The sequence below is a fragment of the Pseudoliparis swirei genome, chromosome 13, assembly GCF_029220125.1.
Source record: "Pseudoliparis swirei isolate HS2019 ecotype Mariana Trench chromosome 13, NWPU_hadal_v1, whole genome shotgun sequence".
Classification (NCBI taxonomy): Eukaryota; Metazoa; Chordata; class Actinopteri; order Perciformes; family Liparidae; genus Pseudoliparis; species Pseudoliparis swirei.
Window position 1 is genome coordinate 21,248,506 of NC_079400.1, and position 19,467 is coordinate 21,267,972.

Consider the following 19,467-nt stretch of genomic DNA (forward strand, 5'->3'; position numbering starts at 1 on the left):
ACGTCAGCAGCCGCAGCGGGGTGTTAGCTTCTCGCCGCCACTGAAACCTCCTGGCTCTCAGCTCATCGGGAGGTTTTGATATGTTATTGTTTTTAAAAACGTCTGAAGGAATGCGAAGATGAGAATCAAAGAATCGGATGAAAAACAATCGAAGCAACAGTTCCCGCCGGAGCGATTTTAAGGTAAAGTGAAGGTGGCAGTAGCTCAAGATTAGCTTGACGGCTTACTCTTTCTATCTTTGTGAAACAGATACTCGTCACAACACCACACGTCATGGAGGAGGCAGTAGTCACATGGTTACGAAGTCGTTGTCAAACTATCGAACAAATACTTACAATTTAAATCGTACGTCAGTGCATCAAATATACTTCGTGTAGGCTAAAGTGTGAATTGAGTATTGTATTTCAGATGTGTTGTATCACGTGGTTATAATAACCAGAATCTGAATGTGTAGCTACTTTATGCTGCTGTTGTTAATCTATGATATAATAATTGATTGCTTGAGTTCAGATTTATAGAAAACGTTTTCCCTGAATTGTCTCCTCCCCTGTCTCCTAGGTTGCTCCCCGCTCTGCGTCCTAGCTTCTCTCCTAGTCGGCAGCGTCATGGTGGACATCGCCGTGGCGGGCGGCGCGGCGTGGAGCTGTCGGGGCCGCCGGCTGTCCGACGTGCTGCTTCCTGTCCACGCCGCGGCCGAAGAGGAGCTGCGTGAGCCCGAGGGAGACGAGGCCGCCGGGTGAGGAGCCTCGCGCCTCGCGGAGGCATCGTCTGTGGGGCGTGGTCCTGACCTCTGACCTCTGACCCCTCACAGGGCCGGCCCGGTGCTGCTGGAGCAGACGGAGGACGGGTCTCCTTGCCTCCTGACGCTCCGCTGCACCTCCTGCTCGCCCGCCGCCGCCATCAGCCGCCTGCTGGTGGTCAGCGAGGCTCGGACCATGGAGGCGTACGACCACACGGGCGAATACTGCGGCACCGTCCGCGGGGAGAGGAGCGACGGCGTGCGGCCAGACAGGTGTGAGGTCATCGCCGCGGGGGGGGGGGGGGGGGTTCTTCTTTCAGCCCGAGCTCATGAGCACAGCCGTGTCTGACCCTCAGTTCAGGCCGAGGGCCTTTCTACCGGAAGCAGCTGGTCCTGGAGCGCCCCTCCCCCGCCTGTGACGTGAAGGCGAGTCTCTCCTCCTTCTCCACGCCGTTCTTCCCTCTCGGACTCGGCTGACTTTCATCCTTTTGGTTTCCGGCGTCCCAGCTGCTCTCGCTGGGCGGCAGGAGCAGCGTGTTGGTGCGTCGAGTCGTCGTGGGCCTCCGGGCGCCGCCGCCCGCCGCGGCCCACGGGCCCGGCATCGACATGCAGCAGGTGCAGTGTCTGGTGGAGCAGATGGGGGCCAGCCTGTCGCCGGGGGCCCGGAGCCTCATGGAGATGGTGCACTTCCAGCAGAAGGTGGGTGGAGGAGCAGCGAGCCACTCGTTACCTTTAGGGACCTCTTGTGGCGATGAGGGGAATTACACCGTACCGTCAGAGGGCGGCGGATGGACTTCCTTCACTTGTGGATCTCCAGCGTGTTCCGTGAGGTTCTGACACGTGGACTGTGCTTCCCTCCAGAACCAGACCGGCTCCCTCGGGGGCTTCCTGCCTCTCCTGATGGGCGGCGGCATTCTCTCTGCGCTGGCTCAGGGCGCCAACGTCTCCGCCCAGCCGCAGCCTGCAGCCTCCAGGGTACCGCTCACCGTCATGTGTTCCTGCATCCTTCATGCCAGGGAAACGTTTACGCATGAGATGAATTCAAAGTGTGTTTCCACCGGCTCAGAGCGGAGCGACGTCAGACGCCTCCTCTTCCTCCTCCTCTTCCTCCTCTGACCTGCTGGCTTCTGGCGTCAACACCGAGATCATAGGTGAGGAGGATCGATTCTGAACGTCTTTGAGGTTTTATAGATATGGAAGTGTGTGTGTGTGTGTGTGTATCTATGTGTGTGGGTGTCTCTGTGTGTGTATGTATGAGTGGGTGTGTGTATGTATGAGTGTGTCTGTGTGTTCCGCACAACATTTTTTGCAAAAACAAGAGTCCAACTAAATACATAGACATGCAAATGAAACCTCTCCATGATTTCTTGTTTCTTCGTCTGTAAACTCCTAAACCTTCTGTGTGTGTGTGTATTCATGTGTGTGTGTCTGTCTGTGTGTGTGTGTGTCCCTAGCGGGTAGCGGAGGTCCGGCGGGCGGCGCCCAGCTGGCGGAGCTGATATCCCGCCTCCTGAGTGGCGGCGGCCCGGCGGCGGCCTCCGGCCCGGAGCTGCTGCCCGTGCTCCAGAGCCTCTGTGGTCAGGTGACGAAGCTGAGGCTGGACGACGCCGAGGAAGAGGAGATGAAGAAGAGGAACGGCTCCTGGTGGGTGGAGTTCGATAAAACCCAGATTGAGTTGATTCCTCTGGTCTAATTAACCGATGACGTCACTGTTCATGTCTTTTTAATGTCACGTGAGTCTATTCAGATGACACGGCTCCCCCTAGTGTTGGAAAGACGTCACTGCAGCTGACTGAGGCAGCCAAACAAAAATCTAATATGTTCAATGGCAATTAATCATACATATATAATACTATATGATAATAACACCAATAGTACGTCGAGTATTTAGTGGTAGCAGACATGTTTTGAAGCAGTTAAATCATCGAATGGAAGTTTCTGCTTCTAATTAAATCAAACTTGGCACCAGAAAAACATGCGTTCAGTGGAAAGTGATAACAACCTGTGTGAGTGCAACAGACACAGATCTTCATGTTGGAGCTCGTCTGTTCTGGACTGAATGGAGGTCGTTGTTGTCACAGCGGCGTTGAGCGTGGGCCGAACAGAGACGCTCTCACGGGACAGGCGGTCGGTTGTGTGCGTCGCATTGTCGGCCGCAGACGCCCAAACGCATCCCGCCGTATACGCACTGGTCTCTAATCTGCCTGGCAACACATCTAAACCCTCAGAGTTCATCAGACTGCTCATGTTGATGTTCCTCTGGTGAGAGCTGTGTTCAGTGGCCAGCTGCAGGGAGGAGGTGTAGAGAGGAGGTGTAGAGGGGAGGTGTAGAGAGGAGGTGTAGGGAGGAGCTGCAGGGAGGAGCTGGTCCGGGCACAATGAAGCTCATTCATCACGTGAGTCATCAGACTGAGAGTCGGTCAGACGCGGGCTCCTCGTTACGAGAGAGAAGCGCTCCTCGTTACGAGAGAGAAGCGCTCCTCGTTACGATAGAGAAGCGCTCCTCGTTACGAGAGAGAAGCGCTCCTCGTTACGAGAGAGAAGCGCTCCTCGACGGCAGCCAGCGGAGCCTCTGTGTCCGAGGAGGCGCCCCACGGCGAGGAGGTGAGTTTGACTCCAGGAGACGGCTGACCTGTAAACGACCGTCCGCCTGTTTAAAGATGATCTCTTGTGAAATGTTCGGGAATCGTGACGGTAAACTTTTTGAATCGGTTGTTTCTGAACATATGTCTGTCATCTGTTGGGAAGCTGTGGTTTCCCAGAATGCTTTTGGGCTCATGCGGGAAGCTGTAGCTCTGAGGTGTCCTGTTGCATTGCATTCTGGGTGTCGTGTTGTGCCGTCGGTGCAGACTCGGTTCAGTGTCGGTGTCTCTGATGTGGATTCAAGGAACACGAGTCCCAACGTGTGGGAACAGGATGTGGCCAGCAGCTGTTTACAGCGTTTGTCTTGTTGTCCGTCCTGTTTGTGGTGCTCAGGGAGTTGGACCCGGCCATGGAGCGCCGCCTGGAGGAGATGGAGAGGCGGCTGACGGAGCACGTGGACCGGCGGCTGGACGCTCTGGAGCAGAAGCTGGAGAAGACGCTGCTCGCCGCCCTGGAGCGGGCCGCCCCGAGCGGAGCGGCCTGCCCGGGACCCTTTGAGCAGAGCGCCCCCACGGCCGCCACGCACTGAGGCGGAACATCTCAAACCTTCACTGGACCTCGGCCACGACAACCCGAATATTAATCAAGTAACGCAGCGATTGCAATCCTCTGCCGTGAAGAAGACAAAGCGGAGGACACTCCAGAGTCCTGCTGCCAGGAGAACAAACATCTGCACATGGTGTTTCCTGGCTGCAATGCATCCTGGGAAAGTACCTGGAAATACATCACCACCAAGCGGCCATCTGAATCTACTAAAATGAAGTAAAGCGGAGCGTGTGATGTCATCCATAACATGATCAGGATTTACATGCAACACCAGCAGAACACTTCTTGAGTCACCTCGTAATGTGCATGTAAACAATTTGTCCTCCGATTAATACGACGTTCTGAAACGGCACTGACGGTGTCACAAGTGTGTGTGTATCTAATATTATATATAATATATTATATATATGTAATAATATTATATATTATTATATATAATAGTATATATTATTAAATATATATTATATAATAATATATTAGATATAATATTACATATATATCATATATAAATAATATACATATATTATTTATATTATATATTTATTTTATATAAAATATATATATATAACGTGTAAGTGATTAAAATGTGTTTTAATAGGACACGGTAACGTACATGTCGGTAACATGAAGACACTAAACTACTAAACAGTTTTGACCTGATTGTTTTATGCTAATATTAAAAGCAATAAAAATAAATATATATTTAAACTAATGAATGTACTCTTGTTTCAAAACTCAAACCTGAAGGAGGAGATGATTCTACTGAGTGCTGGAGGACACTTTACAGGAGAAGTTATGTCCAACCAAATGAAAGAGTTCCGATCGGGTCCCTGGGTTAGGAGACGGTCCTGAAGGTCAAATCCACTTCAGCAGAGTTCCTTCCAGTCCGACTCGCGCTCCAGTGACCCTGACTCTGTCCAACGTTGAGACTTCTGTTCAGAAAATGTGTTAAAAAAACACATAAAAGACAATGCCTCCTGTAATGTGTAAGAGAGGGACGGTGCAGCCACCTGTTGACATCACACGCAGCGGAATATTCACTAAACTCAAATGGATAGAACCTCAATAATATAACAAATATAACAAATCCACTCACGCACACACACTAACAACACACACACACCCTAGCACACACACACACTAACAACACACACACCCTAGCACACACACTAACAACACACACACTAGCACACACACACTAACAACACACACCCTAGCACACACACAACACACACACCCTAGCACACACACACACCCTACTCACACACACACTAACACACACACACGCTACTCACACACACTAACAACACACACACCTATATTACACACACTAATAATACACACCTACTTACACACACACACTAATAACATACACACCTAATTACACACACACACTAATAACACACACACACTATTAATACACTATTAATACACACACATATTCACACACACATAATTTACTCAACACACACTAACATATTAATACACCTACTCACACACTAATAACACACACATATTACTCACACACACACAATAACATACACACACACACTAATAACACACTAATACACACTTTAAACACACACTAACAATACACACACACTACTTACTCACACACACACTAACAACACACACACCTACTCACACACACACTAACAACAACACACACCTACTCACACACACTACACACACACACACACCCTACTCACACACACACTAACAACACACACCCTACTCACACACACTAACAACACACACACCCTACTCACACACACACACTAACAACACACACACCCTACACACACACACACACTAACAACACACACCCTACTCACACACACACACTAATAATACACACACTAATACACACACCCTACACACACACACACTTAATACACACACCTACACACACACTAACAACACACACACCACACACACACACTAATAACACACAATTTACACATAACACTAACAACACACACACCCTACTCACACACACACACAACACACACACTAACAACACACACACCCTAACACACTCACACACACACACACTAACAACACACACCCTACACACACACACTAACAACACACACACCCTACTCACACACACTAACAACACACACACCCTACTCACACACTAACACACACACACCCTACTCACACACACTAACAACACACACACCCTACACACACACACCCTACTCACACACACACTAACAACACACACACCCTACTCACACACACTAACAACACACACACCCTACTCACACACACACTAACAACACACACACCCTACTCACACACACTAACACACACACACCCTACTCACACACACACTAACAACACACACACCCTACTCACACACACACTAACAACACACACACCCTACACACACACACTAACAACACACACACCTCACACACACACACTAACAACACACACACCCTACTCACACACACACACTAACAACACCTGCAGAGTGTGTAGTACTCACGATGACCACGAGGGGGATGAAGAACCGGATGAAGACCGTCTGATGGAATGAAACAGCAGCCTCAGGAAACAGCTCGGCTTCATCAGCGTCTCCTGGATCCCAGGAGCCCCGAATGCGTCTCGTCCGGATCTCCTGGAGTAGATCGATACATATCAGGCTAGATGCTAAACGCGATGTTACAACTAAACTAATGTAACATGTCGTCTCTGTGTCTCACACAACAGGCAGAGCAACACAGGCGCTAACCCTTCAGCCCTTCGTGGTCCCACCATTACTTCCACGTAGCTCAACAGCTGTTGCCGTCACCGACTTCACCACAACACGCTCCGCTTAGGCCACGCCCCTCCGCCTGACAGCGAGGCTGGATTGGCGGTTGGTCTCACACGCCAGAAAACAATGACACAGATCACCAAATCAATGAGAAACTTAAATCAGCAAAACAAATTAGAAAACTCAAATCCTATTGTAGACAGGGCTACATTATTATTATATATATACATTATTATTATTTATCTTATCAAAATATATGATCAGGGCTACATACATAACGGGGGAAACAGATTCAAGGCAGACATCAACGTGACGTATCGGTCTTCTCCCCGAGTTCCTCCTCAACCTGAGACTCATTTTGATCGTTTCCATCCATGAAGCGGAACGTTGCCAACTCGCTCGTTTCTCTACTTTCCTGCAAACTATCCATCAAATCTGTTCCAGGAACCTTCCTGTGAGTTTAGTTACATAGAAGCTTATTTATCGGGAATTATACCAAACGATGGGACCGGAGTGTCACCATGGTTACGGAAACACACAGTAGACTTTAAAAAGTTTATTTTCATGGAGACATTACACAGAAATATGCATTTTACATTATGAAGATTCATTAGATATATATTTTTAAATGTTTGCCTTTCATCACATTTACAATCAAATGAAATAGGGAACAATTAAGACATTTTTTACATACGTTTGTTTTTTTAGACAAAAGAAAGAAAACATCAAAAACTCAAATCATCAAATTCTTTTGGGCAAATGAAAGGAACCCATTCTATTTGTTGTGGACTCTCATGTGTCTCTTCAGACGCCCATGTCTTGCAATTATTTTCCCACAAACATACCAACTGGCTGGTGTCTCTCCTGTGTGGACTCTGGTGTGAGTCCTCAGATGTATTTGTACAGAGTTTTTTGGTTTGGTTTTAATTTCCATTACAGACAGTATGTTGACATTTTTAATAAAGATTCATAAAAACATTTGTTTCTCTTCCGTCTCATTAAAGCCCCACTATGTAGTTTTTCACTTTTGGCGCCCCCTTCAGGTTTTTAGGTATTTAGGTTTCGACTTCAGTGTCGTAAATACCCAGTGACAATAGATGCAGCCTTGCATACACTTGTATTGAGTTGGGATCATGTGTTGTCCTGTATTATAATATTATTATTATTATTTGTACGTGTCACGGGTTATAAAAGGTGACGAGGGGGAGGTGACGCGAGTTTTTTTTTGTTTGGAGCGCGCTGACAGGCAGCGGACTTGTTGAGCGGACTCAGAACGGCAGCAATCCGGCGACTGTTTCTATTTTGGATTCATACCAACGGGCGGGATCACTAAAAGAAGACTGCCCAGGAACACTGTGAACTGGCCCAGCACCGACCGGACTAGGGTGAAGGAGCGCGGGGATTGAACGCGGCGCCTCGCCATGTTATCGCTTGGTCGGTCAGCTGTTTGCCGGCTTTTGGGGGGGGGGGGGGTCATTTACTTTTGTTTTGGGGGACTGCAAATGTGGAGTACGTGTGATCGAATACAATATTGTTGACAACACCAAAAAGCTACATAAAAAGCTACCCTTATACTGTAGCTGCGAGCGTGGAGTGGCACTTTATGACATTGCGTAATCACTGCCAGAAAGCAGGTCGAGTACATCCGCCGGATATACCGGGCGGTTCCAGAATCTTACATAGCAGAGTTATTTCCCCACAGACCCCCGATGGCAATAGCAGAGACGCAAATCGTCATATTAAAAGTCATTGTAGCGGCACAATTTTTTTCAAGCTGTTATTTTAAGGTCCAAAAGTTACATAGTGGGGCTTTAACAAACAAATGACATTGGAAACATTTACATCAGTAATCTGTCACTACTGGAAGAAACACATTCTATCTTGTGTGAACTCTCATGTGTCTCTTCAGATGGGCGTGTAATTTGTATTTTTTCCCACAAGCATCGCAACTGAATGGTTTCTCACCTGTGTGGCCTCTTGTGTGTCTCCTCAGATTTTTCAGAATATTGAATCTTTTCCCACAGACATCACAACCAAATGGTTTCTCTCCTGTGTGAACCCTCACGTGATTCTTCAAACTGCCCTTGTCACCAAATCTTTTCCCACAAACATCACAACTGAATGGTTTCTCACCTGTGTGGCTTCTTGTATGTCTTCTCAGATTTCCCTCGTCACTGAATCTTTGCCCACAGACATCACAACCAAATGGTTTCTCTCCTGAGTGGACTCTCATGTGTCTCTTCAGACATCCTGGTCTTGTGAATCTTTTCCCACAAACATCACAAAGATCATAACTGACCGGTTTGTCCCCTGCGAGTCCTTTTAACCGTGATGCATTGGCTTTGTTGCCAGTGTTACATCCCACAGGACCAACAAGGGCGTCCTTACATTTCAGGGCATGTGCAGCAGACTCAGGTGCTCTGGTCTCCTTCCAGTTATCATCCCCGTCTTCACTTTCAGGTCCAGAATCTGACAAAGCTTCTTGCCAATCACCATGAATGACTTCAGTGTCAGAAGATCCTGAAGCCTTTTCATCAACAGCATTTGGATGTGAAAGACAAAGTGGATTTAGGTTCCTGGCTGGTCCTGATCCCCCACAGTCCTCTCCATCAGTTTCTGTTTCTATCGGTGTAGCTGAGCTGCCGACAGGAGGCTCCGCCTCTCTGTCGTCCTCCGTCTGGCTTTGATGAAGCTGTGAGGTCTGAGGTTCGTCATCTTCACTCTTCAAAGTAACAACAATGGGAATGGATGAGAACGTGCATCGGCCTCCTGCAGCACAATGAGCTGATCTCCCTCTAGACGGGTCCAGAGATCCTGCAGGTCTTTTATGTGGAGGGGCTCCGGCTCCTCTTTTACGTGGAGAGGCTCCGGCTCTTTATGTGGAGGCCTCCCTTTTATGTGGAGGCTCCGGCTCCTCTTTACGTGGAGAGGCTCCGGCTCCTCTTTATGTGGAGGGCTCCGGCTCCTCTTTACGTGGAGGCTCCGGCTCCTCTTTACGTGGAGGCTCCGCCTCTTTTATGTGGCTCTCTTATGTGGAGGCTCCGCTCCTCTTTCATGTGGAGGGCTCGGCTCCTCTTTCATGTGGAGGGCTCCGGCTCCTCTTTATGTGGAGGCCCGGCTCCTCTTTCATGTGGAGGGTTCCGGCTCCTCTTTCATGTGGAGGGGCTCCGGCTCCTCTTTTATGTGGAGGGGCTCCAGCTCCTCTTTTATGTGGAGGGGCTCCGGCTCCTCTTTCATGTGGAGGGGCTCCGGCTCCTCTTTCATGTGGAGGGGCTCCGGCTCCTCTTTTATGTGGAGGGGCTCCGGCTCCTCTTTCATGTGGAGGGGCTCTGGCTCCTCTTTTACGTGGAGGGGCTCCGGCTCCTCCGGGTCCTGGTCCAGGCCCTCAGGGGGGACATCTGCAGGGAGCACATGATGAACAACGGTGACTTCAGACTGATATCAACAAAGGAATTTCATTAAATATATATTTTTTGCTCTTAATGTACAAACACAGAAATACAAAACAATATCCGTGATATTCATAAACAGGACAGTAGTGCATTCTATACGCGGTCGACAGATGTCACTTCATACAATGATACATATTTTTAAGGGTTAGGGTTATATTATAATATTTTTTTTAATATACACTTTTATTAATCCCCAAGGGGAAATTAGTTCTCTGCATTTAACCCATCCTTAGTTATTAAGGAGCAGTGGGCTGCAGTGATACGCCCGGGAAGCAACTGGGGGTTCAGTGCCTTGCTCAAGGACACTTCGACTTGCTACTAATGGGGAGAGCGGGGACCGAACCCACAACCTTGCGGTTGCAGGACGGCCCTCTTACCCCACTGAGCTACAGCCGCCCCAAAAAAACCATATTGATAGTGACAACACATTAAAGATCAGTAAGTATTATATGATACACTTTTAAAGATAAAAATGTAATTCGCTTCTGAGAATGTTTCAGAGGTCATGGTGTAAGCTCCAGGGTTCATCAGAGGTCATGGTGTAACCTCCAGGGTTCATCAGAGGTCATGGTGTAACCTTCAGGGTTCATCAGAGGTCATGATGTAACCTTCAGGGTTCATCAGAGGTCATGGTGTAACCTTCAGGGTTCATCAGAGGTCATGATGTAACCTTCAGGGTTCATCAGAGGTCATGGTGTAACCTCCAGGGTTCATCAGAGGTCATGATGTAACCTTCAGGGTTCATCAGAGGTCATGATGTAACCTTCAGGGTTCATCAGAGGTCATGGTGTAACCTCCAGGGTTCATCAGAGGTCATGATGTAACCTTCAGGGTTCATCAGAGGTCATGATGTAACCTTCAGGGTTCATCAGAGGTCATGGTGTAACCTTCAGGGTTCATCAGAGGTCATGGTGTAACCTTCAGGGTTCATCAGAGGTCATGATGTAACCTTCAGGCTTCATCAGAGGTCATGGTGTAACCTTCAGGGTTCATCAGAGGTCATGATGTAACCTTCAGGGTTCATCAGAGGTCATGGTGTAACCTCCAGGGTTCATCAGAGGTCATGATGTAACCTTCAGGGTTCATCAGAGGTCATGGTGTAACCTTCAGAGTTCATGATGTAACCTTCAGGGTTCATCAGAGGTCATAGTGTAACCTTCAGAGTTCATGGTGTAACCTTCAGGGTTCATCAGAGGTCATGGTGTAACCTTCAGAGTTCATGGTGTAACCTTCAGGGTTCATCAGAGGTCATGGTGTAACCTTCAGAGTTCATGGTGTAACCTTCAGGGTTCATCAGAGGTCATGGTGTAACCTTCAGAGTTCATGGTGTAACCTTCAGGGTTCATCAGAGGTCATGGTGTAACCTTCAGAGTTCATGATGTAACCTTCAGGGTTCATCAGAGGTCATGGTGTAACCTTCAGTTCATGATGTAACCTTCAGCTGTAGCTGTAGTTAAGTTGTTTTGTTTTTGTTTTTGTTTTGTCTTTCTTTTTTCGTGTTGTTGTAAGATATTACCCTTCAACAACTAAGGTGTTTTGGATACCTGTTGCCCACTTTCCGCTGCTTTCGGCGGCTCCCGGACGGCAAACGCTAGCTGGCTAACTAGCCACTAGCCTCCACAGCTAGCCAGCTAGGACAGCTGCATCCACAGCTAGTCGGCTAGCACAGCCTGCCGGATAACCTGCTGCTTTGACACAGACCGTTTCTCCCAGCTTCTTCCCCTCCTGCCATGCTACGGATCACCATCCATAGCAGCTTCAGACGAGAACCTGCGGCCACTGGCATGTTGTCAAAGTATTCCATCCCGCAACTGCTGAGTCTCAACAATCGCACAACTCCAATGTGCATCTCAGCCATCAAACAACTTGGACTCCTACGCCGACCTCCTTACATCCACAGAGGCTCTCGTAGAAAGTTTGTTTACCACCAGCCCTGCCCGCCTGTATCATCCATTCCTTCCATCTGGACCACTGTCGCACGTCTGCCGCGTCATCAGAGCGCTGCTGCTCTCGGTGTAAACAACAGGGGAAACACCGCGAGACTGCTACACACTGAGTTGTGCGGAATACGTGGAGTGGATTCCGGTTTACTCCGGACCCTACAGAAATCCACCATTTCATCCACAGTCAAAATAGAACAGCTTAATGCACAATCCCTTACAAACAAATCATCATTCATACAAGACCACATCATGGACAAGGGAATAGACTTTATGTGCCTCACGGAAACGTGGCAACAGCCGGAGGTTTACTCTGCCCTAAATGAAGTCTGTCCCCCTGGCTACAGCTACCTGGAAAAAGCTCGCAGCACTGGTCGTGGTGGCGGCTTAGCAATAATACATAGAAATGCACTGGAACTGTCCCCCCTGTCTCTGCCTGTGCTATCCTCATTCGAATGCCTTGGATTTAAATGTAAACCCCCCCTCCCACTGACATTACTTCTCATCTACCGGCCTCCCAAACCCAACTCAGCTTTCATCCCAGAGATGCACGACCTTCTCACTACACTCTGCGCTACCTCTGCAAACATTATAATACTAGGAGACATAAATTTTCACGTTGACACCCCCTCCTGTCGCTATGCAGCCGAGTTCCAACACCTCTTGGACTGCCTCAACCTAACACAACATGTTGATGTCCCCACACACATTAAGGGACACACACTGGACCTTGTCATCACAAACTTTGCCCCCATAAGTAAACTATCAGTGTACGATCTAGGTGTGTCGGATCACAAGGCCATCTCAATGGAGCTGTCGCTCCTGCTACCCCGCACCAAACCCAAACGCCAAATCCATTTCAGAAATCTGAAAAACATCAACCCCGATAACATGACTTTGGATCTCCAGCATCTCTCCACAATTACTCCTACATCAGTCAATGAATCTGTGGACTTTTACAATAAATCTCTGCGTAATCTCCTGGATCTCCACGCCCCTGTCAAAACCAGAACAGTCACCTTCACACGCTCAGCCCCCTGGTACACCTGCGAGCTGCGGAAAATGAAGACAGCGGGGCGTGTCCTTGAGCGGCGCCTCAAGGTTTCTGGACTCACTGTTCACAGACAGGCATACCGGGGCCACCAAAAGGCCTATGCAAAATCCCTCAGAGACACACGGTCAAAATTTTATTCCACTATCATCAACAATAGCCCTGGCAACTCCAAGCAACTCTTTTCCACCATAAATCATCTCCTCAAACCTCAGACCCCCTTACACAAAGACACCACAGAGGAGCGGTGTGATCATTTTTTCACTTTTTTTAGGAAAAAAGTAGAGACCATCCGCTCTCTCCTCTCAAACTTCGTTGCTCTCCCAGTTCTGACCGTCAACCCCCAACCCGGACCTACCCAGCCTCTTTGCTGCTTCACTGATATCTCGCAGCATGAAGTGGAGGCCATCATCAAAAAGATGAAACCCTCCACCTGTGCCCTGGACCCCTTTCCCACAGCTCTGGTCAAATCGAACATTGGTGCCATAAGTCCCCTGATCACTTCAGTGATAAACCACTCCATCCAGGCTGGTCATGTTCCTTCCCCATTAAAAGCTGCTATCATCAAACCACTTCTCAAAAAACTCACCTTAGACCCTGAAGTCCTGGCTAATTATAGACCCATCTCCAACCTGCCATTTCTATCAAAGGTGCTGGAGAAGGTAATTTCCATTCAGATTCACGAACATCTCAAACATAATAACCTCTTTGAAAAGTTCCAGTCTGGTTTCCGCCAGGGCCACAGTACAGAAACTGCCTTAGTCAGGGTGACCAATGACCTGCTGATGACAGCTGACACCGGATCTCCATCCCTCCTCATCCTCCTGGATCTAACTGCAGCGTTTGACACCGTCGACCATAACATTCTACTCCATCGTCTTCGCTCGACAATTGGACTCTCTGACTCTGCCCTAAACTGGTTCACCTCATATCTCACCGGGAGGACTGAGCACGTCAGCTTGGGAGTGGCAAAATCACAAACACACTTTGTGAACTGTGGTGTCCCTCAATGATCAGTCCTCGGCCCCACCCTTTTCACCATATACATGTCCCCCCTTGGTCGTGTCATCAGCCGGCATGGAATATCTTTCCATTGCTATGCTGATGACACGCAGCTCTACATCAGAACAAAGCCAACCCCTTCCGCACCTCTGCCATCATCCAACATAACCACATGCCTGGAGGAGATAGAGGTGTGGATGAAGCAAAACTTCCTTCAATTAAACAGCTCCAAGACTGAAGCCATTCTAGTTGGCACTCCACATCAGGTCCTTTCATCCTCCATCACCAGCATCACCTTCTCCGGTCAGAACGTTTCACTCTCGCCAACTGTCACCAATCTGGGTGTTAAAATGGACCCTCACCTGACCTTTGAGGCCCACATCAAACAAACATGCAAGACCTCCTTCTACCACCTCAGAAATATTGCTAAACTCCGTCCCACACTCAGCCTATCAGATGCTGAAAAGCTTGTCCATGCCTTTGTCTCCTCCAGGCTAGATTACTGTAACGCACTTCTCATTGGGATTTCTGCCAAGAACATCCAGAAGCTGCAGTACATCCAGAACAGTGCTGCTAGGATCCTGATGAGAGTGCGGAAGTATGAGCACATCACGCCCATACTCAAATTATTGCACTGTCTCCCGGTCTCACTCAGGATTGACTACAAAATCACCCTCTTCACCTATCAGTGCATTCATGGAAATGCGCCCCCATATATCAAAGAACTTCTCACCCCACAAAATTCCATGAGGAGCCTACGCTCTGAAGAGGCAAACCTCCTTCTTCCCCCAAGGACCAAACTGAAAATTATGGGAGACCGAGCCTTCTGCTCCGCTGCTCCGAGACTGTGGAATGCCATCCCAAACCAGCTGAGGACACCACAGACTGTGGATGTTTTTAAAAAAGGCCTAAAAACACACCTTTTTAGAATAGCTTTTCACTAGATTTGAACATTGACGTCACTGCTTTTATTCTGTTTTATCTAAACCATTTTTACTCTGTAGCACTTTGAGTTTTGCCCATGCAAATTAAAAGTGCATTATAAATATAATTTATTATTATTATTATTATTATCAGAGGTCATGGTGTAACCTTCAGAGTTCATGGTGTAACCTTCAGGGTTCATCAGAGGTCATGGTGTAACCTTCAGGGTTCATCAGAGGTCATGATGTAACCTTCAGGGTTCATCAGAGGTCATGATGTAACCTTCAGGGTTCATCAGAGGTCATGGTGTAACCTTCAGGGTTCATCAGAGGTCATGGTGTAACCTCCAGGGTTCATCAGAGGTCATGGTGTACCTTGAGTCGAAGCACACACACTAACTTTCAGGTTATATCTCCTCGACATAGGCGCCAGTGTCATCGATTTCTAATTGGCCCTTCCTGTCAAAGGGGCGGAGTTAACCTCTGACCTGAGACCCCTCGCGGTCATTGCAGACGAGTCTCCTTTCTCCGGTTGAAGTAAAGCCTGAGGCCGTTGGGAGGTGTGAATATGTTCTGGCATTTCGGCTTAACCACAACTTCGGCTTTCATTTCTTAGCGTTGACCTCTTGTTGACCCTCTGCTCTCCTGGCAGAATATATGGAACAATACAGAAATGAGAAAAGATCATCAAGACGACCAAATGAATGCCGACAATACAGTTGTTTATACATCTAGCAAGGCGCTAGGAAGTGCTATGAACCAGGTTGTTTATAGTAATAAAGTAATACTATGCAACACGAAGAACACACAGAGTACCCAAGATGCACTTGTAGTCCGCTGCAGACTGACGTCACTAACATGCGCCTGCCGTGGTCACGTAGCTCAGTGAAAGTAGAGTGGGGTTCTCTCAACACTTGGTGGTCTTTTCCTAGCTCCTCGTGAACTCTCCTTCCCATCTGTCCTGGACCGTGTGACGTGTTTCACAGAGGTTAAGGAGAAGTGCTAAGGAAGAGGAGTTAGGAGGTCACTATTAGACTATTCGACCGCAGCCAGCTTCCTCCTCCAGAAGTTGCTCTGGCCGCCATGTTGAAGACCGTCCCAAAAGATGTCCACCTGCAGATCCCGTAACCAGTTTGCCTCGAGCACCGTGAGGTGTTTAAAGTTCCTCCCTGATGAATGAGATCAGAGGAGAGCTGGAAACGAACCACATCCACCACAAGTCTCGCTAACTCCAGTCCACGAGCTGGAAACGGACTCCATGTGACTTGAAGCCGTCAAACGAGATGAAGCCCGGGAACCATCGTGAAGCAGCACCAACCTGATGTGTGTAGCTCATGTTCTCCGAGACGAGACACGGTGTCCTCATAAGCTGCTGTTAATGTGTCCATCAGCACAAAAGCCTCTTCAACGACCGCGTCGACTTGCTGCTTCACCAACAGTCTCAGCATTTCTCCTGGAGACACGGAGACAACACAGAGGCTCGCTGGAGAGGAGCCAGAGTCCACCTGCGCACTACGCATGCGCGGGGGTGCGTGTCCGACGTGAGCCCGCCTGCTCTGACGTCACCAACACGTGATCAACGAGAAGCTCGAGCTGGATGTCACCGTTTCTTTGGCTTGCTGCTTATTCCTGAAGGAAACTGAAATCTGTCCGACTTTATTTAATGAATCCATACTTTGTCCCATCAAGTAAAGAATGTAAACACATTCCTCCTGATTATTACTGAATGGATCAGTAGGAACCAACGGGCTTGGGTCAGAGGAGGACCGTGTTAAGAGACTCGCAGCTGGTTCTCATGGTGGTCGTCTCGCTGTCAGACTGCCAAGTGTTCGAACCATTTGAGTCCTTCATGCACCCTTTCGGCGTTTCTCAATATGTGTACTTGTGTGTACTTTCCTCTACTTGTGTACTTCTCTGGTTTTCATACTGAACAAGAAATCTTGATTTTAAATAATGTCAGTTTAATTTGACAGGTTCAAAGCTATTTTACATTGAAACGTGTTTGTGTGCCTTTTCTACTCGTTAGTCTGGTGCAGTTACCTGTTGTCACCACCAGGGGTCAGCAGTGAGTATCTCTCTCTCTCTCTCTCTGCCTAAACATAATTACAAAGTTAAAGCTATATTATAAAAAAAATTTAAAGAAGGAAACAAATATTTTCTTAATTTGTATTGTCTTATTTTCTATTGTCTTCCTCTGTTGCTGCGCTTCCATCCGGCAGCGCTGCTTCCAGTCCAATTTATTTGAACGGGAGCTTGTATCCAATCAGATGTCAGCTCCTCAGCCTCTATGGAAGAAGAGCAGCTCATCTCAGGCCGAGTACAGCCTGCTGAATGGGGGCCTGATCGGTGACATCATCCTCAACCAATCATATCGCTAGGTTGACTTACTGGGTGTATTTTTGAGGTCTGTGACCTTCTGGAAGCTCATGAAAGTACGTCAGAGTAACCTGCGCTGTGATTGGTTAGTGGGCCGCATGCAGTTCAACTAGAGGAGAAGGAGATAGATTAGCGGGGGTCAAGAAGTCAAGAAGTCACCACAGTTTTAGTTTTTTGCTTTTAACTTTGAATGGCGGAAGGAGGAGAAGAGGACTTGGTGGCGAATTTAATCTCGAAGCTTTTGAAAAGAAGGACATAACCAACGGCCGGCCGACCCCACAGCTAGCTAGCTTGAGCCAGACTCCAGAGCTAGCTAGCTTGAGCCAGACACCACAGCTAGCTAGCTTGAGCCAGACAACACAGCTAGCTAGCTTGAGCCAGACCCCACAGCTAGCTTGAGCAAATTTGCCTCAGAGGGCTTTACAATCTGTACACATAGACATCCCTGACCTTTGACCTCAAATCAGATCAGGAACAACTCCCAAACAACACTTCAGGGAGAAAAAAAGGAAGGGAAGAAACCTTCATGTCATGTGACCAGGTGAACAATAGATGTCATGTGACCAGATGAACAATAGATGTCATGTGACCAGATGAACAATATATGTCATGTGACCAGATGAACACTAGATGTCATGTGACCAGATGAACAATAGATGTCATGCGACCAGATGAACAATATATGTCATGTGACCAGATGAACAATAGATGTCATGTGACCAGGTGAACAATAGATGTCATGTGACCAGATGAACAATAGATGTGATGTGACCAGAAGAACAATAGATGTCATGTGACCAGATGAACAATATATGTCATGTGACCAGATGAACACTAGATGTCATGTGACCAGATGAACAATAGATGTCATGCGACCAGATGAACAATATATGTCATGTGACCAGATGAACAATAGATGTCATGCGACCAGATGAACAATAGATGTCATGTGACCAGATCAACAATAGATGTCATGTGACCAGATGAACAATAGATGTCATGCGACCAGATGAACACTAGATGTCATGTGACCAGATGAACAATAGATGTCATGTGACTAGATGAACAATAGATGTCATGTGACCAGATGAACAATAGATGTCATGTGACTAGATGAATAATAGATGTCATGTGACCAGATGAACACTAGATGTCATGTGACCAGATGAACAATAGATGTCATGTGACCAGATGAACAATAGATGTCATGAGACTAGATGAACAATAGATGTCATGTGACCAGATGAACAATAGATGTCATGTGACTAGATGAACAATAGATGTCATGAGACCAGATGAACAATAGATGTCATGAGACCAGATGAACAATAGATGTCATGTGACCAGGTGAACAATAGATGTCATGTGACCAGATGAACAATAGATGTCATGTGACTAGATGAACAATAGATGTCATGAGACCAGATGAACAATAGATGTCATGAGACCAGATGAACAATAGATGTCATGTGACCAGATGAACAATAGATGTCATGTGACCAGATGAACAATAGATGTCATGTGACCAGATGAACAATATATGTCATGTGACTAGATGAACAATAGATGTCATGTGACCAGATGAACAATAGATGTCATGTGACCAGATGAACAATAGATGTCATGAGACCAGATGAACAATAGATGTCATGTGACCAGATGAACAATAGATGTCATGTGACCAGATGAACAATAGATGTCATGTGTACAGAAGGAATCATTACAGAGTAACAACACATTCAATGAATATGACAGAGTGTATGAATAGTTGGTAGTCGGCATGGACCACGATCCAGACTTCCATGATCCATCAGGTGGAGCTAGAGAGGAGGAGTGGGCGGGGCTTCAGCAGCGCCATGACATCAGACCCAGCAGATCCAATGGTCCCTATGAGACGTGAAGTCACAAGGACTATGGGGAGGAAGGAGAGTTAATAATGTGTGATGGAGAGATGAAGATTCATCCATAAGGAGAGAGAGAAGAGGAGATAGGAGCTCAGTGTATCCTAAACATCCATAAGGAGAGAGA

General features: G+C 47.5%; 2 protein-coding genes and 1 long non-coding RNA gene across 4 annotated transcripts; 1 reads left to right on the plus strand and 2 right to left on the minus strand.

Annotated features, from left to right (window-relative positions):
* Nucleotides 1–11: 11 nt before the first annotated feature.
* On the plus strand, nucleotides 12–4,640 carry c13h10orf88 (chromosome 13 C10orf88 homolog). 2 transcript variants are annotated; one of them, XM_056430185.1, is made up of 10 exons: nucleotides 12–182; nucleotides 559–736; nucleotides 812–1,012; nucleotides 1,096–1,165; nucleotides 1,247–1,438; nucleotides 1,601–1,714; nucleotides 1,806–1,890; nucleotides 2,194–2,207; nucleotides 2,265–2,383; nucleotides 3,716–4,640. In XM_056430185.1, the coding sequence occupies exons 2-10, from the start codon at nucleotides 606–608 to the stop codon at nucleotides 3,909–3,911; spliced, it is 1,122 nt and encodes a 373-aa protein (XP_056286160.1). In that variant the 5' UTR covers nucleotides 12–182; nucleotides 559–605; the 3' UTR covers nucleotides 3,912–4,640. The 2 variants fall into 2 exon arrangements, with proteins under 2 accessions (XP_056286160.1, XP_056286159.1); XM_056430184.1 differs by having other exon boundaries at nucleotides 13–182; nucleotides 2,194–2,383.
* LOC130203786 (uncharacterized) lies at nucleotides 4,501–8,880 on the minus strand. Its single transcript, XR_008833536.1, has 3 exons — nucleotides 8,829–8,880; nucleotides 6,426–6,557; nucleotides 4,501–4,860 (listed from the first exon to the last, which is right to left on the minus strand). It is a non-coding gene; the product is annotated as an uncharacterized LOC130203786 (long non-coding RNA).
* A 941-nt stretch (nucleotides 8,881–9,821) lies between these two features.
* Nucleotides 9,822–17,220, minus strand: LOC130204005 (protein TsetseEP-like). Its single transcript, XM_056430480.1, has 2 exons — nucleotides 16,382–17,220; nucleotides 9,822–10,093 (listed from the first exon to the last, which is right to left on the minus strand). Exons 1-2 carry the CDS (start codon nucleotides 16,581–16,583, stop codon nucleotides 9,822–9,824), a joined length of 474 nt encoding a protein of 157 aa, XP_056286455.1. The 5' UTR covers nucleotides 16,584–17,220.
* Nucleotides 17,221–19,467: the final 2,247 nt, after the last annotated feature.